Below are 26,353 nucleotides of genomic sequence, written 5' to 3'. Positions count from 1 at the left end.
GAACCCGTAATTGCGGACAACATGGATGAGCAAGAGAGACGCGGTCTCCCGGGCGGAGGGCAGTTTGGGCAGGCCGATAAACTTACTAAACTTGGAAAACCTGTCCACGACCACGAGAATGGTGGTAAGTCCTTTAGAGGACGGAAGCCCGGTGACGAAGTCAAGGGAGATATGAGACCACGGTCTGGAGGGTGTGGGTAACGGGTGCAACAACCCCCTAGGCTTGTTGCGTGGCGCCTTACTTCGGTTACACACCTCGCAGGAGGCTACAAAGTCGCGGATCTCCTGATCCATAGCTGGCCACCAAAACCTTCTTCTTATGAGCTCGGCGGTCCGCCTAGCGCCAGGGTGCGCTGCGTAACGTTCAGTGTGTCCCCACAAGAGGACCTTGCGCCGGACGGTCGAGGGGACGTAAAGACAGCCAGGAGGAACACTACTAGGCCCGGGTTCATTGGCGAGTTCGTCCTGCACGGTTTTTTCTATACCCCACCTGATGGGTGCCACTACAACCCCCGGGGGAAGCACGGTTTCCGGGGAACTGTCAACATGAGGAGGTTCCCACTGCCGAGACAAAGCGTCGGGCTTAGTGTTTTTAGAACCCGGACGATATGACAACGTGAAATTGAAACGGCTAAAAAACAGGGCCCACCTTGCTTGTCTAGCGTTGAGACGCTTGGCCTGCTGGAGGTACGTCAGGTTTTTATGGTCAGACCAGACCAGAAAAGGGTGACGAGCTCCCTCCAGCCAGTGCCGCCACTCCTCTAAGGCCATTTTAACGGCCAGGAGTTCTTTGTCCCCTACGTCATACCGCCTTTCCGTGGGGGTGAACCGGTGTGAAAAGTAGGCGCAGGGGTACAGCTTAGGCGGTTCCCCGACTCTCTGAGAGAGAACCGCCCCAACGCCCAAATCAGAGGCATCGGTTTCAACAATGAAAGGGAGCTCAGGGTCAGGAACCCGCAACACCGGAGCACTGGTAAAAAGACCCTTAAGCGTCTCGAACGCCTTCTGGGCTTCAGGGGTCCACGTGAATTTCCCCAACTTCTTACTAGTAAGGGCAGAAAGCGGAGCAGCAAGGGAACCAAAATTTCTGATAAATCGTCTATAGAAGTTGGCAAAACCCAGAAAGCGTTGAACCAAACGAACGGACGTGGGCACGGGCCACTGAGTAACGGCTTTGATTTTTGCGGGGTCCATAGCCAGGTGACCCTTAGCGACTATGAACCCCAAGAAGGCCACCTCGGAGACGTGGAACAATGATTTTTCCAGTTTAACGTAGAGGTGATTCTCTAATAACAACTGGAGAACGCGGCGAACATGTTGCTGATGCTCTGTGATGGTACGGCTATATATCAGGATGTCGTCGAGATAAACATAGGCGTACTCGTCCAGAGCCTCCCTAAGAACACCATTAACGAACCTCTGGAAAGCTGCGGGTGCGTTCATGAGTCCAAACGGCATGACTAAATATTCATAATGACCAGAGGGTGTATTGAAGGCGGTTTTCCACTCGTCGCCTTCTCTGACTCGCAACAGATTATACGCGCTCCTGAGATCTAACTTAGTATAAACCGTTGCCCGTTGAAGGGCCTCGAAGGCGGAAGACATAAGAGGCAAAGGGTGACGGTCTTTGATGGTGATCTTGTTAAGTCCCCTGTAGTCGATACAAGGACGGAGACCCCCATCTTTTTTTCCTACAAAGAAGAAACCAGCACCAGCGGGAGAGGTAGAGGGACGGATAGTACCCGCAGCGAGCGCTTCCTGAATGTAGGTTTCCATAGCCTTGCGTTCAGGTAGTGCCAAAGAAAATAAACGCCCCCTAGGAGGAGTAGTGCCAGGTAAGAGATTGATAGCTATGTCGCAGGCCCTATGCGGGGGTAGGGAACCCGCCTTGCGCTTGCTAAATACTTCTTTTAAGTCGTGGTAAACAGCAGGGACTTTTTCTAAACCTGCTATTTCCTCTGGTCTCTCCCCGGGTTTACTGCAGCGTGGCACCAAGCACGACTGTTCGCATACTTTACTCCATCGGTTGATAGAAAGGTTGAGCCAGTCAATATCAGGGTTGTGGCGTTGAAGCCATGGAAACCCCAAAATCAGCTGCAGTTTAGGAGCAGCGATGACATAAGGGGTGAGTGTTTCGTGATGGTTCCCTATAGTAACCGTTAGAGGAACAGTCTGGTGGGTAACATCACCTGAAGTGAGCATCTTGCCGTCAACGGCGGACACTGAGAGAGGTTTCTCTAAGGGAACCAGAGGTACGGAGAGGGAAGCTACGAGGTTGGAGTCGATGAAATTACCAGTGGCCCCCGAGTCTACGAGAGCCACAACCCGGTGTTCGTCAGAACCCCTCCATGAGACTACTACGTGGGGCATCAGACCGCAGTTGGGGACATAAGCACCATGACCCGTCGGTGCAACCCCATTAACTTGCCGAGTCTGCCCTTTTCCCTGAAGTTCGGGGCATTCGGCGATCCTATGACCAGCCTGGCCGCAATAGAGACACTTGCCCTCTCGTAAGCGAGTTTGTCTTTCCTGAAGAGAGAGGCGAGTGTGCCCCAACTGCACGGGCTGTTCTGAAGTTTCGCCGTTCCCCTGAGCAGTCTTGAGTACAGGAGACACTGGTTTAATACTAGACGGAGCGAACAAACGGCGGTGTTTGCGCTCCCGTAACCGATTGTCCAACCTAACTGTGAGTAACTATAGCGTCGTCTAAACCGCTGGGTGGCTCTCTGAGGGACAGTTCATCCTTTATCTCGTCGCTTAGACCTTCTGTGTATATAGCCCCCAGTGCTTCTGAACCCCAGTCGCTCTCAGCTGCAAGAGTGCGGAACTCTAATGAGTATTCTGCCACAGTCGATCTGCCCTGTCGTAAACGCAACAGTTTAGACGCGACAATACCTCCAGAAGCCGGATGAAAAAACGTCTGCCGCATAGCCCTAGAAAACCGTTCGAAAGAGGAACAGAGTTCGGGTTGATTCTCCCACACGGGTGTAGCCCACCGCAGTGCTCTCCCTGAAAGCAACGCCATCACATAAGCCACTTTTGCACGCTCGGTGGGAAAACGGGATGGCTGCTGCTCGAAAATCAGAGAGCACTGTAATAAAAACCCCCTACACTCGTTGGGATCACCACTATAACGTGCCGGAGCGGGCAATGCGGGTTCAGTACGGGAATCGGCAAGTACCCCCACAGCTCCGGAGAAAACCGGAGGGCTGGCAGCTGTCACGGGCGGATCTGGCTTTTGAACCGCGAGAGAGATAGCCTGGAGCTGGGTAAGTACTTCCCGAAGAGATTGCTCGTGCCTACCGATAGCCTGCCCTTGCATAGCGAGGGCATTCCGCACCTCGTCGGCTGACGGGTCAGCTGAGTCCATAACAGGCTGAAGTTGTTCTGTTACGCCTCGCCGCCGATCTCGGCGGTGACGCGTTGGTTTAAACGTAGTGAGGACTCAAACGCGACCCGATAAAACAAACGGCAAAAAACTGCCAAATGAAACCTCCGCGAATGCGGGAAAAATTGAAAACAAAAACCCCAGAGGGAAACAACAGAAAGACAACACGGAGAATCTCGACGTGTGCAAAGACCAGGTAAGTAAAACAAACAAAAAACACGCGGAAAGAAATACAACGCGTCCACAAAAGAAAAATGGGAAAAAACGAAAAGTACACGGAGACAAACTCGACGTGTCAGAGGGGAAGGGAAAAAAATAAGAAACAAAAGAGGAAGCTATGGTGACAAGACCTATAGCTTCTACCTGGTACCTGTCAATCTGTTAACCAGAACACTGGAGAACAAACCAACGTAGAACAAAGTGGGAAAAGACAGAAGGAAACAAAAAACAACCTGAGAACACTCAGGGTTGAAACAGGAGAACTAGAGAAACGAGAGGAAGTCCGGAGACGAGAGAAAACTGGCTTGGGCTGTGTGTGCATAGAACAACAAACAACTTCAGCAATGAGTTGCTGAAGTCGCTTGTCTTAAATAGGCTGTAGAACAGGTGCAACCTATCGGGCTTGATTGCCCCTGGTTACAGCTCGCGGGCTCCGCCTAGTGGCAGCAGGAGTCACGTGCCTGGGTCGAACCCTGACATAAACGCCACTGGCCACTGGACGTTGGACAGGTTAGCATAAGGATCACCTTCACAATATAAAACAATTTCTTCCTCATTTTCCTTCCCTGATCCTTCCTCATCATTTACTGTCTCAAGAACAACTTCTTGCCCCATCACTGGTACTTACTCATCTCCTGGAATCAATAATTAAAAGTAGCTATGTTCATACATTGTGTTATGGACAACAATGGGAGTGTTGGAGTACCTGTATTTAACATATAGCTACGTTTACCTACTCTTGAGAGACTTGCACTCTCTGCATCTTCACCATCATCACTATCCAAAATTTCAATTTCTGATATATTTCCGCTGTCAATTAACATCATGTGCAGTGTACTCTGTGGAATAAATATTTTTTATCTTATTTTACACTGTATTTAACAGATTATTTGTCTGTATACACTGCAATTGCAAAAGAAAAGTTTTAACAGCAGCACTAAAAAGCATGCTTGAATTATATACATTAAGACCCACTGTCCACTGTGATGGACAACAAGATTAAAAAAAATCCTGTGTTTAACTTTATGATTTTACAATTGATATTGAACATTTAATTTCACAAACTACCCCATAAGTGTAAAATTAACTCATAACATTGAGGATAAAGTGTTCTAAATCGGATAAAAGTAGTTAAAATGAGCCCTTGCTCTGCCTCTTTGGCTGGAGTGCTGCCATTGCTAACTTCAGTGTGGTTTTTTTTGGCTCCTAAAGCAATGGACAGGGCTAATGTGTTATTTGATTGGTTGGTAAAGGTCTATTCTGACTGTTAACAGATTTTAATTGGTCTATTGTACAACAAATCATAAAAAAGAGAAGAAAACATGTGATGTCCATTGCAGTGGACGCAGGGTCTGAAAGGGTTAATAAACTAGTATTTTTACATTGTTAAAAGAAACCCTGGACTAGTTTAAATCGATTTAGCTCGTATCTCTGTAATTTAATCGTCGTCGCCTACACTTCAAGACTGTGATTCTCTTTTCTGCCAGCGGGTGTCGCAAAGATTCGTATGTCATTTAATATTTAGTATAACTAAATAAAGATCAATAGTTTTCAAAACTAAATTATTCACAAAGTTCAAACTGATTATGTGTAAAGACAAAACGGAATTTGTCCGTTGAACGAAAGTGAAAGTGTTTCACTTTCCAAAGTCCTAAAATATATACTTTATTTATTAATATTATTTAATATATACTATATATAAATTTACATCAACGGTTTTCAAACCGTGAGTGAGTCTTGCTTTGTCTAATAAATGCTTTAGTAGTTTGCAGGAATTCTGCGAATGGTAATTACTTATCAAGTCAATATCTCAAAGAAATGATCTCTCGGGTAGAGGTCTGCGCGGGACTGCTTTTTTAATCCCGCTCCCGCCCGTTTTAGACCCGCTCCCGCCCGCTCCCGCCAAAAAATCGCTTGTTTTAATCCCGCTCCCGCCCGCACCTGCTTGTTTTAATCCCGCTCCCGCCCGCACCGGCCAAAAAATCGCTTGTTTTAATCCCGCACCCGCCCACCACATACACATTTCTGTCGCTTCCGCCCGCAATCCTAATATGAATTGAATTAATTAGATTTAGTACTTGAAATTTTCTTATGTATTTATTAAAACAGCAATATAGCGATGGATCGCGCTGTCCCATTTCTCAGACCCTCCAGAAAGTCGCGATGTTGCGATTTGCAACTTCAACGCAACTTCAAGCAAACCCCGCGAATTCAGGGCGGTGTTGCAACTTCAGCCAATCACCGCAACTTTCCCGCAAATTTGACCAATCACTGATGTCGTCTTGATGTGACGTCGACAAACTCCCGCCTTACTTCCGTATATACGTTCAAGAGGAGCAGACTGAAAGCAGCATGAGCGACAAAAATAACGGCAAAAAGATCGGGAAAAGCAGTATCCCGGTACACTACATAAAAGCGGGGATAAACTGTCCAGATCCGACCCGCGAATTGATTATCTATGGCCCCCTGGATGATATTTAATTACTATTAGAACCGGCCCGCAGGCCACAGCCGCCCGATGGTGTTTTGCACGCACAAACACTACATTCCCCACAATGCAACGGTAGCCCGTGAAGTCACTGCAGCTCACGCAAGCGGCGAGGGTCTGAGATAAAGTTTATAAGTTTAAACTTTAAATTGAGATAAAGTTTAAAGTCAGAGATAAAGTTTATTTATCTCTGATCCATATCTATGAGTTACTAGTTCGCTCTGGCGCCAACCACTGGCGATCGATCTCGATATAATACTTAATTTGTGTCCATTTTACAGGCCGCCCGGTAACTTCAACTTCAACTTCAACTTCATTTATTTATAAAGCACTTTAAATCAAAGCTATTGGCCAAAGTGCTGTACACAACTAAAAACAAGATTTAAAAACAAGAAACAAAACAAATCATGTGTATACACATACAGCACAAAGACACACACACACAAAGAACAGTCATTAAAACAATAAAACAAAATAAGAACAAAATAAGAGCCAACATCTCAGACTGAGTTAAAAGCCAAAGAGAATAAATGTGTTTTAAGAGAGGATTTAAAAGCAGAGAGTGATTCGGCCTGCCTGATGTACAGGGGAAGATCGTTCCACAGTTTTGGGGCGGCGACTGAAAAGGCACGATCACCTCTCAGCTTCCTCTTTGTTTTTGGGACAGCCAATAATGACAGAGCGGCAGATCTGAGTGAGCGTGAGGGGATGTATGGGTGGAGCAGGTCAGACAAATAAGGAGGGGCGAGGCCGTGAAGACATTTAAAACAAAATAGCAGAATTTTAAAATCGATCCTAAAATGAACTGGGAGCCAGTGAAGTGAGGCTAAAATCGGCGTAATATGGTCCCGTTTTTTAACGCCAACTAAAAGACGAGCAGCAGCATTTTGGACCAACTGTAATCGGGTAAGTAATGTCTTGTCCACTCCCACATAAAGTGCATTGCAGTAGTCTAAACGAGCTGTAATAAATGCATGGATTAAAATCTCAAAGTGATGCACAGAAAGAAATGGCTTCACTTTGGCCAATTGTCTTAAATGATAAAAGCTCGTCTTGACAACTGATTTAATATGTGCATCAAGTTTAAGATCAGTGTCCAATTTTACACCCAGCACCCGGTAACAACTTACGTTCGCTAACCCCGCCCCCCCGTCAACAATTAATGTTCGCCACCCCCTCCAGGTTCAAATCTCACTTCAAGCAATCTTGAAATGTTGGCAACCCTGAATAATTAGGTAAATAGATAATTAAAATGGACTACTAAATAGAGGAAACCATACAACATTTACTCCCTATTGTAATGTACTCACAAAAAAGCAAAAAAACACTGCAACTTCCATCGCAATTTTTTTGAAAAACACCCGCAACATCAAACATTTTAGCCCGCAACAATCACAAAAAAGGCCCGCGAAATCCTGGTGGGACTGATTTCTTATCACAGTCCAAACACATCCCGTTAGGTGACGTACACCAACACTTTCTGACATGTATCACAACAAGCCGATTTCCATCTCCTTTAATTACAATGGAATATGACTTCCATACATCAGACTTTCCTGTAGTTGGCTTAATTGTGGTGTATTCGCCTGTTTTAATAGAATTTTCCACAGCTGAAACTGGTTGACCGTCTACAGCAGGGGTCGGCAACCTATGGCACGCGTGCCACCACTGGCACACCGAGGCATAGTCACTGGCACGCGACACGCTGGACCAGCATCAGCAAAAATATATATTTTAATATAAATTATTATATTAATGGATTATACTTTCGCGAGTGACCGTAGCGCGCGACTCTGCACGCACACCTCGCGCGAACGGCGGAGGCGTTTAAACTTGGCGATCGATCGCGATATAATACTTTTTGTGTTGATTTACACCTCCCCCCCTCCTCGGTCAACAATTTAAACTTGCCGCCATAGTGGCACACTCATTGACTGGACATGTTAAAGTTGGCACTCCATGTCTCAAAGGTTGCCGACCCCTGGTCTACAGTCTCTGCCATTTCTGTATCAAAATGACAAAATGACGCACACTTCATGTTCACATGATCAGTTGCTTAGCCAATATTTTGAATTAGTTTATTGCTTACTTACTGAATGATTAGTTGTTTTCGTCCTGTTCCTTATGCATGGAAATCATTGCGTTGTTATTATTATAATTTTCTAGACTATTAATTTGCGGGATTTTTCTACATGTATATGTGGTCCCGCTCCCGCATCGCCTGGACTAATTCAACTCCCGCTCCCGCCAATAACAATTAAATTCTGTCTCGCACCGCAAGATATTCTGTCGGGTCCCGCGGGATTACCGCAGGAGTGCAGACCTCTACTCTTGGGTATAATCCCTCTTCGCCAGGGCTAGCTGTTAGATACATACATTATGTATGGCTGCTTTTGACACACTGGCATTACAAAAATAATTAGGCAGAATGCAAGTTACGTATGTAAATGCATACCTTTGCGAGCGAAACTGAGATGATGGCATGGTCTGTGCTGTTATGAACACTTTGATCACTATAGCATTCATGAAGCAACGCGAGCTATAAATTCGTCGGGACGCGGCTACACAGTTTGAGTGAAAACTCTGTTTGGGTGATCGAACAGCAACATAGTTTGCTTGAAAGCTCGGTTTGGGTGATCGAACAGCAACACGGTTTGCGTGACTCCTTGTAATAAATAAATATTGTTCAAACAGTGCATGAACATTAACCACAGCGGTGGAGGTTTATTCTCAAGTTCACATTTCACTACATAAATGGAACTTAATTTGAGGTGGGGAACGAAACTTATGCAATATAAGCTACTTGTAAATCACCGAATGGCATAATGCTCGGTGATAACACGGTTGTTAGGACGTGGTATCACACATCGGCTATTCACCGATCAAACACCTCATTTGAAACGGCAACACAATACGGCGAGATAAAAAAAAGTGAACATTAGAGAGGAGAGAGGCAACTATATTCGTGAAGCCATCAAAAGTATCATTTTAATAATTTTGCGTTTTGTTACGCAAAAGTACATAGCCTACCTTTTATAATGATATTTTTGTAATTAATTTTGCCTATTTATGCTTTTTGTTCTTTGTCTAACACAAAACATTAAAGACATTTATTTGTAGATTTGTTATGTTCACCATAGCCTACAATTCACTAACATACACAACTTTTAGACATTAAAACTTGAAATGGTGTAACATTGAGTATACAAACAAACTTGCTTTAGCTCGGTCTACGGGCTTCACTTTGCTACTCTGAGTATTGAACAAGCTTTCTGTGGATGTGGGGGTGGAAGGCTGCAGCGCAGTCTGTTGCATTAGCAAGACAAAAGACGTGAACGCTTCACAGTGGGGGTGCGGGCCAGTGGGTTAGTGGTGTGGCGAAGAACACGATAATATAGTGACATATATGCTAACAGAATAACACACAGACAAATAAGCAAACTATTACACTAACCAAGCAAACTATTACACTAACCAAGCAATCTATTACACTAACCAAGAAACAAAACTGAAACTATATTTTGCATTTACGTTTTCGCACAAACCAGGAAATGCAATATGAAACTAAACAAAACTTGCAATGGAGAAGCTACTGAGAACAAGGTCACAAGGCACTGATTCTAAAAGGTTATTTAGTCACATTAATTTGTTAACATATTGACGTTACGTGCAAATGTCACCATTACGAATATTTTGTTTGGGCAGCTCATTCTTCCTTTTGTGCAAAAGGCATCTAGTGTTAATTATGTGTCAGTACCAGCTTCCCTGTGTAAAGACTCAGCGGTCTTTTGACCGCCCGAGGCGCGCTTTAAGTAGGCGAAAACAACACGGTGCTAGTAGGAGGTGGTGAAAGCGGTCAGATGACCGGCCCTCGGCGCTAATAGGTATAAGTATGTAAATGAGGGGCGGCGCTTCTAGTGTTAAGTGTGCGTTACTCTACGCCTCAGTTCTTGTCCCTGTCCTGCTGTCATCTGTTTGAATGGTACCGTATGGTTTGTAATAAACATTAATATAATCTGCTCTTCATTCAGCGTCCTGCTTCCTCAATGTGTTACAAGATGATGTTTTAAATGCGTGTGTTATTTCCAAGAAATTTTAAGTATTTTGTGATTCTCCTGTTCAAAGCTGTGGGGTTTTACCCTAAATCACAGACATCTTTACCATAGTGGAAGATCAAAGCATTTAAGTATCATTAACACATTATAAAAAATACAATTAGTGTACAACATGCACACAATTTTACACGTTTGTTTACAATAAAACGAGAAATCCATTAGTAGATATTCCCAGTTGTTTCTGAATAATAGTAATTCAAATGAGAGGCCCATAGTATTGTGTTCAGTGGAGTGAAATGTTAATGAGAGCTTGTGTCTTGATCCTGTATACCATGAAATACTAGGGTTAGACAGGGTCAAAGGTCATTCTAGACTGATCGAAGTGAAGTCAATACTGAACCCAACACCAACTGCAAGCACAATTTCATTATCAAAGGAGGAAAGTAATTCTAATAATCAAAGATGACATCCCCATAACACCAGTGTTAAGCTTTATATGGGGTAATTTAGAGAAACAAGATTTTTATTTAGAAAGATTTTTTTTTTTATAAATCTGTTTTACATTCATATGTAGGTGTTGATCTAAAAAACTTCATACTAATAAATGCTGGAGAACAGGAAGAAGGTAGAATTTCAGATCAGGTCAGGTGTGCGTGTGTGTGTGTGGTGTCCAGATGCTGGAAGACGTGGGGAGGGGACACAGCCCTCTGCTGCAGTCATGACCACACATTCACACTAACACACAACCATGGAGAATCATATGTACAATCAAGTGTGTCTTTGGTTGTCCTCTTCTCCGTGTGTGAGACTCAGACCAGATCAGTGTGTAGCTCAGCCACTGTAAGACAGAGAATAGGACAAAATGATCAGACTACAGAATATTCACACACACACAGGTATGATTCTTATTGGTTTGCAACTTTAACATTAATCAGCCAATTGCATTAGAGTTCTGTACAAGTTCACTGTAACCACACAGTTCTCCATTAACAGCTCATACTGTGGTTGTGTGTCCACATGATAAATCCCCAAACATACTGTACTTTGTGTTACTGCAGTAATAGGTGAGATTGTGTCTCAGTAAATTTTTAGTGTTTGTGATTTGAAATCCTACTGAACTTTGGAACCATGTAAATACAAGTCTCCTCATTCTGTCTTTAATATCACCACACAAACCCATTCAAACCCCCCACACTGCTTAAAGCTACAAACCCCATATATGAACAATGTCGCTCACACTACAGCTTAAAACTACAAACTCCACATATTCACATATTAGACCACTCAGATAAAGTGTGTGTACATGTTAGTAGCAAAGGTGTCAAAAGTATTCACATTCATTACTTTAGTACAGATACTAGGGAAAATGTCATTAAGGACAAAAATGTAGGCCACGTCACAGGGCCTACAGGGCACTACCCCACCTCCCTCAAAAACATTTTTCTAAAAGATATAATGACTATAATGTTCTTTTAAAATGTCAATGTTAAAAAATACGGATGCACTAGGCTAACTGCCGCAAATATGTCCATTAAAACGAATGCATGTGTTACGGTTCTTTCTACAACCCCTCGTTTTGGGTTGATAGATTTCCTGGTTTCCCTTTTGTGTACTCTTATTTTGAAATTTTCCCCTGTATTTAATCCCTGGATTCTGTGAAGTCTGTGATGGTCATTGGTGGTGTAACGGCCCTGTGTGTCATGTATCTGTCCAGTGGTTCTTGTGTGCAAGTCTGCTTTTATTGATTTATTCCTTTGTATAGTTTTATTAAAAATTAAATTTTTCAATCACAGATTCAACTCAATATACTTTATTGATGCCACAAGTGGAAAATTCAAGTTCCGCTGGAGCCCCAGTGTACTGCACCGAGAACCCAGAGTGGCCACTGCATCACGTAAATTTAGATGCGCCATCGTTCACAGATTGGGGGCAGAAACATAGAGAGATAAACACTAGGAGGAGACAAAAAAATATGACCAGAGATTATTCTCACAACAGGACAGTGTGTGTGCACGCAAAAAATCTCCATAGCACATACAAGCATTGATAAAACAGACAGTCAAGCAGAGAGAGGCGTGATTCATTCAGATAGGGAGGGGGGGAGCCAGAGGCCTGGCACACAGTTTTTGTGTCAAAGTTCGCGATGGAAGGCGAGAGCCATCTCTGACAGTCTCTGTGTGGGGGAAGGAGCAGGTAACCAAGACGACGACCTTCTGGGAGAATTTTGTTTGGGTGCCAATGCAGATAAGCAAGAATGAAGAATTTAGCAAGGAGCCAGTCCTTGAGCACTTGAGCAAGCAAAACTGCTCTTAAGTCAGTGGTCCTCCAATGAATCCAACTTCACAAGTAAAGCATTGATACACTCCACGATCGGATCCAAGCTTTTACTATCAGTCACAGCCTGCGTTCCAACAGCTCAACCATGTTGGGCAATTTCCACGGGCGTTCGACTCTTAATTTCTCGATACACCAGGGCAATGCCTAATCCAATCAGCAAAAACCCAGTGATCAAAGTTCCAAATAAGAACACTTCCTCAACATCTTCGAAGGGAGAGAGGCGCAAGACACAAACTATGCCAGGTCCCCCATGAGTCAAACACATATCCAACTGAGAACATTCCATCCAGACATGTGGGTTCTCCCGACTCATGACTCCTTGTGCAAAAAATTGTGTCAGTTGCGTTGACAGTTAACAACAGTTGACAGTTGTCAGTTACCTAATCAAATCCATTTTCTTTGTTGAAATTTGAAGATCAGTGTCAGGGCACTAAGACGAGACAGAGAAGCTAAGCAAAAACCAGGGAGTTAAGGGAGTGCAGGAGCAAGAGATAAGTGTGACTACTCTCCTGAAAGCCGGAAGAGAAGATTTGACCATTGCCTGTTTAAATGACCCTGATTTCGGTTTGCCCTTCACAACACCTCGCTCCGCTCAACTCATGCGTCCACCTCATCGCCACCAGATGCCATGATCATTACAGCAATTTAGTAAAATGCAAAATGAGTACCGAGGCTATTTCTAAAATGTAAGGAGTAGAACGTAGAAGTAAAATGTCGGATGAAGAATAATTACTCCAGAAAAGTATAGATATGCAAAATTTCTACTTACGGTAATGAAGTATTTGTACTTGACACCTCTGGTGAGTAACATACAGAAATGTGCGAGTGCGTGTCATGGCCAAAAGTTTTGAATGACACAAATATATTTTCACATGAATTGCTGCCCTCTGGTTTTTATGTGTGTTTGTCAGATGTTTTTATCACATACAGAAATATAATCGCAATCATATTATGAGTAACAAAAACTTTTATTGACAGTTACAATGAGTTAATGCAGCAAGTCAATATTTGCAGTGTTGACCCTTCTTCTTCAGGACCTCTGCAATTCTCTGTGGCATGCTCTCAATCAACTTCTGGACCAAATCCTGACTGATAGCAGTTCATTCTTGCACAATCAATGCTTGCATTTTGTCAGAATGTGTAAGTTTTTGTTTGTCCACCTATCATTGGGTGGTCTTGATCATTGACCACAAGTTCTCAATGGGATTAAGATATGGGGAGTTTCCAGGCCATGGACCCAAAATCTCTGTTTTGTTCCCTGTGTCATTTAGTTATCACCTTTGCTTTATGGCAAGGTTCTCCATCATGCTGGAAAAGGCATTGTTGATCACCAAACTGCTCTTGGATGGTTGGGAGAAGTTGCTCTCGGAGGACATTCTGGTACCATTCTTTATTCATGGCTGTGTTTTTAGGTAAGACTGTGAGAGAGCCGATTCCCTTGGCTGAGAAGCAACCCCACACATGAATGGTTTCAGGATGCTTTACAGTTGGCATGAGACAAGACTGGTGGTAGCGCTCACCTCGTCTTCTCCGAACAAGCTGTTTTCCAGATGTCCCAAACAATTGGAAAGGGGATTCATCAGAGAAAATGACTTTACCCCAGTCCTCAGCAGTCCACTCCCTGTACCTTTTGCAGAATATCAGCCTGTCCCTGATGTTTTTTCTGGAGAGAAGTGGCTTCTTTGCTGCCCTCCTTCAGACCAGGCCTTGCTCCAAGAGTCTCCGCCTCACAGTGCGTGCAGATGCACTCACACCTGCCTGCTGCCATTCCTGAGCAAGCTCTGCACTGCCGGTAGCCCAACCCTGCAGCTGAAACACTTTTAAGATATGGTCCTGGCGCTTGCTGGTCTTTCTTGGGCGCCCTGTAGCTTTTTTGGCAACAATGTAACCTCTCTCCTTGAAGTTCTTGATGATGTGATAGATTGTTGACTGAGGTGCAATCTTCCTGAGTTTAAATTATAGAAAGTCTGAGGCCATCATAATTGCTTCTCCTACTACAGTTAGGAGACTTGGTGACACTACTGTTAATATTCCGGGTTTTGATGTTTCTACCTCTGCTGAGGTAAGAAATCTCGGAGTCACGTTTGACTCTACATTATCTTTTGAGTCACACATTAAAAATACATGTAGGGCAGCCTTCTTCCACCTTAGGAGTATTTCTAGGATTCGCCCTTTCCTTTCTTTTGCTGCTGCTGAGACCTTGATCCATGCGTTTGTCACATGCCGACTGGATTACTCCAATGCTCTGTTGTATGGCCTCCCTGCGCGGGCTTTGAGCAAGCTGCAGTATGTGCAGAATTCAGCTGCGAGGGTGCTCACCCATAAAAGATCTTGGGAGCATATTACCCCGGTTCTGTGTCACCTTCACTGGCTTCCAGTGCAGTATCGCATCCAGTACAAACTGCTCATGTTGATTTTTAAATCCCTTCATGACCTTGCTCCTCCCTACTCAAGTAGGTTACTCCAGCCATACTCCCCGATGCGTACACTTAGATCGTCAAGCCAACACTTGCTTGTGGTTCCGCCCTATAAGTTGAGTTCCACTGGGAAAAGAGCATTCTGTGTTGTGGGTCCAATGCTGTGGAATGGGCTCCCTGATGCAATGCGGGCTTGTACATCTATAGATCTTTTTAAAACAGGACTTAAAACTTATCTTTTTAAATTAGCATATGGATGAGATTTTTGTTATATTGTATTTTTATGCATATTTATTTGTATCTGTCACGGTGAGGCGGCCCCCTACCTTGCCCTGGGAAAAAACTCTTCGTGTTTGTCGTTTGTTTGTTGGAAGAGCTCCGCCGTGCTCGTGTTGTGTTTGTGGCACGGCGAGGACCAGGGCAGTCTCCCTGGTAAGCTCTTCGTCTTGTGTGGTGTTGGTGTGTCCAGGTGAACGGACGTGAGGATCTGTGTGCGTGCACGTTTGTTATATGTTAAGTGTTTTGTGTGTGTGACGCGGTCCCCGCTCGTCACTGTCGCCTCGCTCCCCGTGTGTCATGTGTTTTATGTGGAGAGCGACTGCGACTCTGAGCGGCGCGTCACCGTCGTTTATGTGTAGTGCACGCAAGTATCGGTCCCGTTCGTTCAGTGTCTGCGCACTAATTGTTTTCTGTGCAGGTGCTTCTCCTTGGCGATGTTGTGGTGTTCCTGGACCTTGTGGGGGTCTCCACCTGGCAGGAGCCCCCTTGTGTTGTGGGGTGACCGGAGCCTGGTCAGGAAGAGCCCCTCCCTAGAGGGAAGGGGCCCCCGGATGTTTGGGGACCATGGGGCTCCGGTCTGAGAAGCTCCTGCTGGAGATGGAGATCCTCCCTCCTGCCCGGGGTGACCAGGAGGCCCTTGGGGCTGCTCCCTAGCCCGCGTCGGGGGTGCTCTGGGCCTCGGTCTCTGGCGCTCCTGGGTTGGGTGGAGGAGTCCACCTTGTGATGAGAGGCCCCGGGAGGGGTTGGCTCCCCAGGAGCCTGGGGTGACCCCTAGCAGAAGGCAGGGGTCAGCTCTGGGAGGAGGTAGGTCCAGGAGGTGAAGTAGCCACGCCATGGAGAGGTAGCCTGCACACCCACACACACACGAGGGACGAGAGGAGCCGTAGCCCCTCGTCCTCACACCCGTGGGGCTTACCGGCTGAATGCCGGTTAGGGCGTGAGGGCCCTGTGACCGACTGGGGCGTGGTTTTGTGTTGTTAACGGCCCGGTCGGTCCAGGGTCCCGCCCGGGGAGGCGAGCTGAGTAATGTGTGTTTTTGTGTTTCAGCTCCCGGACTCAGGAGGTGTCCATGCCTGTCCCTGCCTTCCTGCCCCTTCGTGTTTTGTGTGCAGCCGCTGTGTGCCATACACCCAGTGGAGGGGAGTGCGGCTTGGTGGGGGGGTCTGTCACGGTGAGGCGGCCCCCTACCGGCCGCCTCTGTCCACAGCGGCTGTTGTTGTTGTTTGGTGACGTCATGTGCGTCCCTCAGGTGGGCGGAGCCCGTGATCCGTCTCACCTGAGGGTCGTTTGTTTGCCTATATATGTCTTGTCTTTGTACTAGTTGACCGCTGGTCATTATATCCTTAATTTGGAGACAGTGCACGGGTTTTAGGTTTGCACACTTTCTATTAAACCATCCTTTTTCCCTGAGACTTGGCGTGATCGCTTCCTTTTTGTTGCTCACCCCCGCCCGTCACAGTATCTCTTAATTGTATCTTATTTTTCTTGTGTTGTACAGTGTCCTTGGGTGTCCAGAAAGGCGCTTTACAAATAAAATGTTATTATTATTATTTCTAGCTGCGATACTCTTCCCTGTTAGGCCATTTTTGTGCAGTGCAATGATGACTGCACGTGTTTTTTTAGAGATAACCATGATTAACAGAAGATAAACAATGATGCCAAGCACCAGCCTCGTTTTAAAGTGTCCAGTGGTGTCATTTTTACTTAATCATGACAGATTGATCTCCAGCCCTGTCCTCATCAACACCCACACCTGTGTTAATGGAGCAATCACTGAAACAATGTTAGCTGGTCCTTTTAGGCAGGGCTGCAATGAAGTTGAAATGTGTTTTGGGGGATAAAGTTCATTTTCTAGGCAAATATTGACACCTGTGTGAGTGAGAGTAAGACTGTGTGTATATAAAGAGACAGTAAGCCAGTAGCTCACTTTGGGTTTACAGTGTGGATCCTCCAGTGTATAAAGAGTGTATAAAGAGATTGTAGGTGAATAACTGACTCTAGTTTCTCCAGTTTGCAGTGTGGATCCTTCAGTAGAGCAGAGAGCTGCTTCATTCCTGAGTCTCCTGGTTCATTGTTGTTCAGATTCAGCTCTATCAGGTGTGATGAGGGGTGTGACCTTATAGCTGAATACAGAGCAGTACAGCCTTCCTCTGTAATACTGCAGCCTCTCAGACTGTAGAGAGAAGGAGAAAAACTTACACTTACAGATCTACACACACACACACATACATACACTCACACAAATAGTTACTGTATGTGTATTTAGGAGAGTTTTTCCAGTGTGTGTGTTTGTGTGTGTGCATAAAGAGTCAGTATCTCACTGTAGTTTCTCCAGTGTACAGTGTGGATTCTCCAGTAGAGCAGATAGCTGCTTCACTCCTGAGTCTCCTGGTATATTGTAGCTCAGATTCAGCTCTCTCAGGTGTGATGAGGGGTTTGACCTCAGAGCTGAACACAGAGCAGCACAATCTTCCTCTGTAATACTGCAGCTAGACAGACTGTAGAGAGAAGGAGAAAAACTCCTCACATTTACAGGCCAACACACAGGATAACCACACACACACACTACACCAAATGTCTCTTCCATACATGTTCACACACATCAACAAAGTTAAAATTAAATCCACTAGTGTCTGTGTGTGTATAAAGAGTCAGTAAGTCAGTGTCTCACTCTAGTTTCTCCAGTGTACAGTGTGGATCCTCCAGTAGAGCAGAGAGCTGCTTTACTCCTGAGTCTCCTGGTTCATTGTTCTCCAGATTCAGCTCTCTCAGGTGTGAGGGATTTGACTTCAGAGCTGAACACAGAGCAGCACAACCTTCCTCTCTAATATTGCAGTAAGACAGACTGTAGAGAGAAGGAGAAAAACTCCTCACACTTACAGATCAACACGTAGACACTCGCACAAACACAGAAACTGTTGTGTATTCAGGAGAGACATGCAGTGATGATTGTGTATGTGTGTGTATATAGAGAGAGAATGAGTAAGAAAGGGTTTATATGAATCCAATTATTACAGTGATAGTGTGTCTCAGGAAAAGGGGGTTACAAACTGAGTGTGTGAGTGAGAGAGAGCGAGAGGGGTAGAAGAAACTGGCTCTGCATCAGGAAATACTGTGTGAGAGATGAAAATATTGACCGAGGGTGTGTGTGTGTGTGTGTGTGTGTATAAAGAGTCAGTAAGTCAGCAACTCACTGTAGTTTCTCCAGTGTACATTGTGGATCCTCCAGTAGAGCAGAGAGCTGCTTCACTCCTGAGTCTCCTGGTTCACTGTTGTACAGATCCAGCTCTCTCAGGTGTGAGGGATTTGACCTCAGAGCTGAACACAGAGCAGCACAGCCTTCCTCTGGAATATCACAGCCAGACAGACTGTAGCGAGAAGGAGAATAACTTCATACTTTCAAATCAACAAACACTGTGTATTCAGGAGACACACACAGTGATGTGTCTCAGAGAAAACATGGGATACTGATTGATATATACACTACACTGCCAAAAGTATACACTCACTTTCCTTGACTCACATATGAGCTTAAGTGACATCCCATTCCTAATCCATATGATTCCATTTGACATTGGTAGCAGCTAGAACAGCTTCAACCCTTCTGGGAAGGATGTCCACAAGGTTTAGGAGTGTGTTTATGGGGATTTTTGACCATTCTTCCAGAAGTGCATTTTTGAGGTCACATACTGATGTTAGACGAGAAGGCCTGACTCAGTCTCCGAACTAATTAATCCCAAATGTATTCTATCAAGTTGAGGACAGGATTCTGTGAAGGCCAGTCAAGTTTATACACCAAACTGCCATCCATTTCTTTATGGACCTTGGTTTGTGCACTAGTGCAGTCATGTTGGAAAAGGAAGGGACCAGCTCCAAACTGTTCCCATAAAGTTGGGAGCATGGAATTGTCCAAAATGTCTTGGTATGCGGAAGCATTCAGAGTTCATTTCACTAGAACTAAGGGGGCCAAGCCCAGCTTCTGAAAAACATCCTCACACCATAATACCCCCTCCACCAAACTTTACACTTGGCACAATGCAGTCAAACAAGTACTGTTCTCCTGGCAACCACCAAACCCAAACTCGTCCATGCAGAAGTGCATTTTGGCAATCCAGAGAACATGTCTCCACTGCTCTAGAGTCCAGTGGCAGTGTGCTTTACACCACTGCATCCGACGCTTTGCATTGCACTTGGGGATGTATGGCTTGTATGCAGCTGCTCAACCATGGAAACCCATTTGTGGCCTACCACTTCATGCCCGAGTTGCTGTCGTTCCCAAACACTTCAATTTTCTTATAATACAGCTGACATTTGACTGGAATATGTAGGAGCAAGGAAATTCACAAATGTATTTGTTGCACAGGTGGCATCCTATCACAGTTCAAGGCAGGAAAGTGAGTGTGTGTATGTGAATCTAATCATTACAGAGAAAAGAGTGGACACAAACTGTGAGAGAGAGAGAGAGAGAGAGAGAGAGAGAGAGAGAGAGAGAGAGGATATTGACTGTGTGTGCATAAAGAGTCAGTACTCACTGTAGTTTCTCCAGTGTACAGTGTGGATCCTCCAGTAGAGCAGAGAGCTGCTTCACTCCTGAGTCTCCTGGTTCATTGTTGCTCAGATCCAGCTCTCTCAGGTGTGAGAGGTTTGACTTCAGAGCTGAACACAGAGCAGCACAGCCTTCCTCTGGAATACTGCACTCAGACAGACTGTAGAGAGGAGAAAAACTCCTCACACATACAGATCAACACACACTCACACAAAGACTGTGTGTGTATTCAGGAGACATACAGTGGTGTGTGTGTTTGTAGAGAGTGAACAAGCAAGACAGTGTAAGTGAATATTTAATACAGTGATTGTAACATTGGGGTATTGGAGGCTGGATGCAGGTGTGGATGGTAGTGAGGTTTATTAACAAAACAAATAAGACAAACCAAGCTAGACACAGTACACTAACATTGAACCAAGAGAAACCAAACAGTAACCAAATGTACCAACTAACACTGACAGTAAACACCAATACACTGAACAGGAGAGACACAAAGACTAGCAATAAAGACATGAAATAGCAAGATACCAAACAGCATATAAACTCAGAATACTCACAATAACCCATAAAACAAGAGACTGAACACAGGACGAGACACACTTGAAAACAATGATTGTAACGTTTGTGACGGGCAGGCATGACGCAATTGCAGAATTTAAAGGGTTTTAATGAAGAGAGAGACAAACACGACTAACCACAGAAGGCAGAGGGAGCTAGGCTAACGATAGGGAGAGAACACCAACGACACGGGTAAGCTAAACTACAGAGAAACGTAAACGCAAAAACCACAATGGACCGAGAACTACGAAACATATGTGAGGGGAGGTATACAATGAAGGGAGCAATGATGCTGGGACAACAATAGCGTAGACTACGAACTAAACAGACAAGGAAATATAAACTACAAGAGATTACCTAAGACGAGGACCATGCACGAAGTAAACACAAGCACGAAACACGGGGGGGAACCAAACCAACATACAAAGACTAGAAACAAAACAGAGAGGGTACAAGGGCAAAGGTACAAGGGCAAAGGCATGAACAGAATGCAAGGTACAACTGAGGAACAATGAGGAACTTACGTACAGGGAATGACCGACAAGGGAATGAAACACTCGGGGTACTTTATACACAGAGACGAGACGGTGAAACAAGACTCAGGTGTGTGAGACTAACGACGAGGGCGTGACAGACAGACGAAGGGACGAATGGGAGCGGGAGCTAGGCGGGACCAGGGAGGAGGGAGGGGCTGGACGTGACAATGATGAGGGAGCCAAGTACAAGGGATGGGTGTTAAGTAAGACACAACCAGGAGATTTCAAAATAAACGAACACCAAAAGGAAACTAGGGTTGGGCAGTATTGACCTTTTTCATGCCATCTTATGTCTTCAAATTAAATGGCGGCATGGTATTACAGCGTATGTATGTATGATCGCTTCAGTGAGAATCCCACCACATAACCATTCAGTGAGCTCCAACCAGCTCACAAGTCATTTTTTGCAAGTCCAAGTCAAGTCTCAAGTCTTTGGTCTCATGTCCAAGTCAAGTCCCAAATATTTGAGTGACACTGTAGTCACAAATCACTTTATAGTTGTAATGGTCTGTTATGACACTTCTGATGTATAATAGCTTAAAGATAAAATTTTGTATCTGTATTTTTTCTTATAAACTGACATTTTTCTGGTTACAATATTCTGTTTTCAGTAGAACATCTGCTATATTTTGTTCTAAAAGATAAAGGAGGGCTGTGAAAAAAAATCTAGATCTTTCTAACAATCACATTTTTTAACTATATATGAAAGGTCTGCATATAAAGAAAATAGCAACCAAATTGGTGGTTATAAAATAAAAATGAAAAACAGAATTCAAATTTTACAATAATGATTCTGACATAAAAAGCCCTGCAACAACTTTTATTTCCTAATTAACTGGATCAAACACAATCTATTTGAACTTCTAGGCGTCATTCAGTGTCCCAACACAAGGAAAATGTTTATGCAACTACATTTTGTTTATGCATTACATTAAAAAAAAGATCAGGATTGACAGGGTACTTGCACATAGCCTGGCTTGGTGAGGGTGCATTATGAGGCCTCCATGACTGAACACCCTCTCTACTGGTGCACTGGTGGCAAATCAATACCAAACTAACTTGGTGTTATAAGTAACACACTAATTGTAATGCTAAGCTTGTTTGTAGCTGATGCTAATAACCCATCAGGCAGTGACTAACCTTTCCGCTGGGTTTTCAGGTGGCGAATAAAATTAGATGTGGTGGAACCAGCGTCCTGTATTTTTATGCCACACACGCTGCAGTTTTTTGCTCTACTATTTGCTACTTGTGCTAAGTTTTTGTACCCAAAACTTATGAATGGTGAAACAGAAGCGAACATCCTCACCGGCGCCGCCAGGATGGTGATGGATTGCGGCTCACGCATTTGTGTCACGTAACGTTACGTCAGCGGGACGTGAAAAGCATACAGACAGGCGGAGAAGAGATTGATTGTTCATGAGTCTCAAATCACGAGTCCAAGTCGAGTTGGAAGTTTTTTGAATGCAAGTCTATGTCGAGTTTGAAGTCACTGTATATGCGACTTCAGTGCGAGTCGAGTACGAGTCTCAAACTCGAGTCCCCATCTCTGGCTCCAACTGGTTGCCCCTCCCACTGCCCTTTTATTATGGATGTGCAAAATGATTTGGTGCGTCACATCACAAGTTTAACACATCGTCCCCATTATACAATATTTCACAATCCTAAAGGAAGTGAAAACACAAACACATGAAAAAGGATATGACCGACAGAAGGGGTGGAACTACCCGTGGCAGTGATAGTGTGTGTCTCAGAGAAAAAAGGGGATACTGACCATGTGTGTGAGTGAGGAAATATTGACCGTGTGAGAGTGTATAAAGAGATTGTAGGTGAATAACTGACTCTAGTTTCTCCAGTTTGCAGTGTGGATCTTTCAGTAGAGCAGAGAGATGCTTCACTCCTGAGTCTCCTAGTTTATTGTTGTAGAGATTCAGCTCTCTCAAGTGTGAGGGGTTTGACCTCAGAGCTGAACACAGAGCAGCACAGCCTTCCTCTGGAATACTGCACTCAGACAGACTGTAAAGAGAAGGAGAAAAAGTCCTTACACTTAAACATGCACAGACAATCTAACACAGAGACACAGCCCCATTCCCAATTCTTAGACACGCATACACACAAACAAAAATGTACACAGGACACACACACACACCACTGCCCTCATGCATAAAGCATTGGTCTATTGGAAAACACACACCAAGTATATCATACAATATTTAGTAAATCAACCACATACCATCTACACACTAATATTCTGTTAGATGAGCAACCGTAATTACACAAACATTAGTAAGAGTTTCTCTGGATTCACCAGGAGGTGGTGCTGTTGCTGGAAATCACTGATTCTCAAACAGCGATACCACAGTCCTCAGAAAATTGTTGCATGTACAGTAGGTAATAAGAAAACATATCAACTGACAAAATACAAACAACTGAAATCTATGAAACAGTGTACTCAGTGTAATTTTCATCTTTTTCAGTAAGCCTGAGAAATGTTTGCAGATTTGTGTGTGAATAAATACAATATAACGCAATTAGTGTTAATAATAATACATGTGGTCTAAGCAGACATCATATTACAAAATCCAAAGATCTGACACTCTTTCCCCCCACTGTTTCCTAGTCTCACACTTTGAAGAGTCTCCTTTCTCAATAGATACAATGATAAATCATGAACCCAGCAAAAGCCCAGTATTATGTGATGGCTGCAGGAATCAGATACCAGGAGGAATGATGCTCTGGTGGATCGGACAACTGAATGAGGTGGTGTGTAGAAACTGCAGAGGGGTTTGTACAGATGTACAGGGGTTTGTACCACTTTTTCTCCCCAGTCCGCCCCTGGGTGTAGCTACAGGACTGAACACAGATGATGTCAGAGTGACAAGGACACACAGTGGTGCAGCTACAGGACAGAACACTGATGTCAGAGTAACACGGACACAGTGGTGTCTCTACAGAACTGAACACTGTGTCAGCGTGACATGGACACACAGTGGTGTCTCTACAGGACTGAACACTGATGGTGTCTCAACAGTGACACGGAAACACAGTGGTGTAGCTACAGAACTGAACACTGATGGTGTCAGAGCAGTGACACGGGCACACAGTGGTGTAGCTACAGAACTGAACACTGGTGGTGTCAGAGTGACACGGACACGCAGTGGTGTAGCTACAGGACTGAACACTGATTGTGTCAGAGCAGTGACATGGACACGCAACGGTGTAGCTACAGGACTGAACACTGATGGTGTTAGAGCAGTGACACGGACACACAGTGGTGTAGCTACAGGACTGAACACTGATGGTGTCAGAGTGACACGGACACACAGTGGTGTAGCTACAGGACTGAACACTGATGGTGTTAGAGCAATGGCATGGACACATAGTATTGTAGCTACAGGACTGAACACTGATGGTGTCAGAGTGACTCGGACACACAGTGGTGTAGCTACATGACTGAACATTGATGATGTCAGAGTGACTCGGACACACAGTGGTGTAGCTACAGGACTGAACACTGATGGTGTTAGAGCAGTGGCACGGACACACAGTGGTGTAGCTACAGGGCTGAACACTGATGGTGTTAGAGCAGTGACACGGACACACAGTGGTGTAGCTACAGGGCTGAACACTGATGGTGTCAGAGTGACACGGACACACAGTGGTGTAGCTACAGGGCTTAACACTGATGGTGTCAGAGTGACATGGACACACAGTGGTGTAGCTACAGGGCTGAACTCTGATTATGTCAGAGTGACACGGACACACAGTGGTGTAGCTACAGGACTGGACACTGATGGTGTCAGAGTGACGGACACACAGTGGTCTAGCTACAGTACTGAACTCTGATTAAGTCAGAGTGACGGACACACAGTGGTGTAGCTACAGGACTGAACACTGATGGTGTCAGAGTGACATGAACACACAGTGGTGTAGCTACAGGACTGAACACTGATGGTGTCAGAGTGACATGGACACACAGTGGTCTAGCTACAGGGCTGAACACTGATTATGTCAGAGTGACATGGACACACAGTGGCGTAGCTACAGGGCTGAACACTGATGATATCAGAGTGACACGGACACACAGTGGTGTAGCTACAGGACTGAACACTGATTATGTCAGAGCAGAGATGCTCACAAGTCATTTTTTGCAAGTCCAAGTCAAGTCTCAAGTCTTTGATCTCAAGTCCAAGTCCCAAATATTTGAGTGACACTGTAGTCGCAAATCACTGTATAGTTGTAATGGTCTGTTATGACATTTCTGATGTATAATAGCTTAAACTGGTAAATGAAGAAATACAATTTTGCGCACGCACACACAAATGTTTTCCAGATAAATTTTGTATCCGTATTTTTCTCCAAAAAGTATTTTTCTTACAAAACTGACATTTTTCTGGATACAATATTCTCTTCTTTCAGTAGAACATCTGCTATATTTTGTTCTAAAAGATAAAGGAGGGCTATGAAATTTAAAAAATCACATTTTTAACTATATATATATATGAAAGGTCTGCATATAAAGAAAATAGCAACCAAATTAGTGATTATAAAATAAAAATTAAAAAAAGAATTCAAATTTTACAATAATAATTATTCTGACATAAAAAGCCCTGCAGCAACAACTATTTGTCTCCTAATGAACTGGATCAAACACAATCTATTTGAACTTCAAGGTGTCTTTCAGTTTCCAATACAAGGAAACTGTTTATGCAACTAACGCATTACATCTTTAACCCTTAGATTTTGTTGACCTCACGTTTTTTACTTTAGTGTTTCCGGTCTAAAAAGACCGGTCTGTTTTAACACAAAAAATTTTTTCAGATCAGATCAGAGTGGGCCTTGCAAACATAGGCATAACATGTGTGTGTGTCTGTAGGTGTGTCTGTGTGTGTACGTGTGTCTGTGTGTGTACGTGTGTGTGTGTACGTGTGTGTGTGTGTGTGTGTATAGGTGTGTGTGTGTGCAGGTGTGTGTGTGTGTCTGTGTGTGCACACGCGCATGTGAATTCATGCACATGAGTGGCATGTCACACTCAGATCAGAGTGGGCCTTGCAAACATAGGCATAACAAGTGTGTCTGTGTGTGTAGATGTGTGTGTAGGTGTGTGTGTGAGTGAGCGAGTGAGTGTAGGTGTGAGTGAGTGAGTGAGTTAGTGTGTAGGTGTGTGTCTGTGTGAGTGTGTGTGTGTGTGTGTAGGTGTGTGTGTGTGTGTAGGTGTGTGTGTGAGTGTGTATGGGGATGTTTTCTGTCTGATAGATGAATATATTCTGAATACCCATTCATTTCCTGTGATGGTCACGCTTGACCGGCAACAACACAGATGTAAAACGTTGGTTTAAAACACTCAAAATCCAATAAAAAAGATGATCATCACTTTTATATGTTCCAGTGCATAGTGTGGAGGATGGCATAAGGCCTTGCAGCAATCAGATGTAAAACACAATATTTATGAGTGGTTTAAGTCCGAACACGACAGGAGGGTTAAAAGATCAGGATTGACAGGGTACTTGCACTTAGCCTGGCTCGGTGAGGG

At 44.4% G+C, this 26,353-nt stretch overlaps 1 protein-coding gene across 1 annotated transcript in view; it reads right to left on the bottom strand.

Moving 5' to 3' along the window:
* Positions 1-10,358: 10,358 nt before the first annotated feature.
* The window catches only part of LOC143482370 (NLR family CARD domain-containing protein 3-like), a gene marked incomplete at its 5' end in the record, with an annotated part of 34,228 nt that continues 18,233 nt past the window's right edge, over positions 10,359-26,353 (bottom strand). Inside the window, 7 exons of the mRNA XM_076980717.1 lie at positions 10,359-10,988; positions 17,180-17,356; positions 17,505-17,681; positions 17,855-18,028; positions 18,378-18,551; positions 19,716-19,889; positions 22,663-22,836. Coding sequence (XP_076836832.1) covers positions 10,982-10,988; positions 17,180-17,356; positions 17,505-17,681; positions 17,855-18,028; positions 18,378-18,551; positions 19,716-19,889; positions 22,663-22,836 — 1,057 coding nt within the window. The remainder of the gene's footprint in view (positions 10,989-17,179; positions 17,357-17,504; positions 17,682-17,854; positions 18,029-18,377; positions 18,552-19,715; positions 19,890-22,662; positions 22,837-26,353) is intronic.

The sequence above is a fragment of the Brachyhypopomus gauderio genome, chromosome 18 (assembly GCF_052324685.1).
Source record: "Brachyhypopomus gauderio isolate BG-103 chromosome 18, BGAUD_0.2, whole genome shotgun sequence".
Taxonomy (NCBI): Eukaryota; Metazoa; Chordata; class Actinopteri; order Gymnotiformes; family Hypopomidae; genus Brachyhypopomus; species Brachyhypopomus gauderio.
Note: the sequence above shows the minus strand (reverse complement) of the source record. Positions and strands in the feature narration are given on the sequence as shown.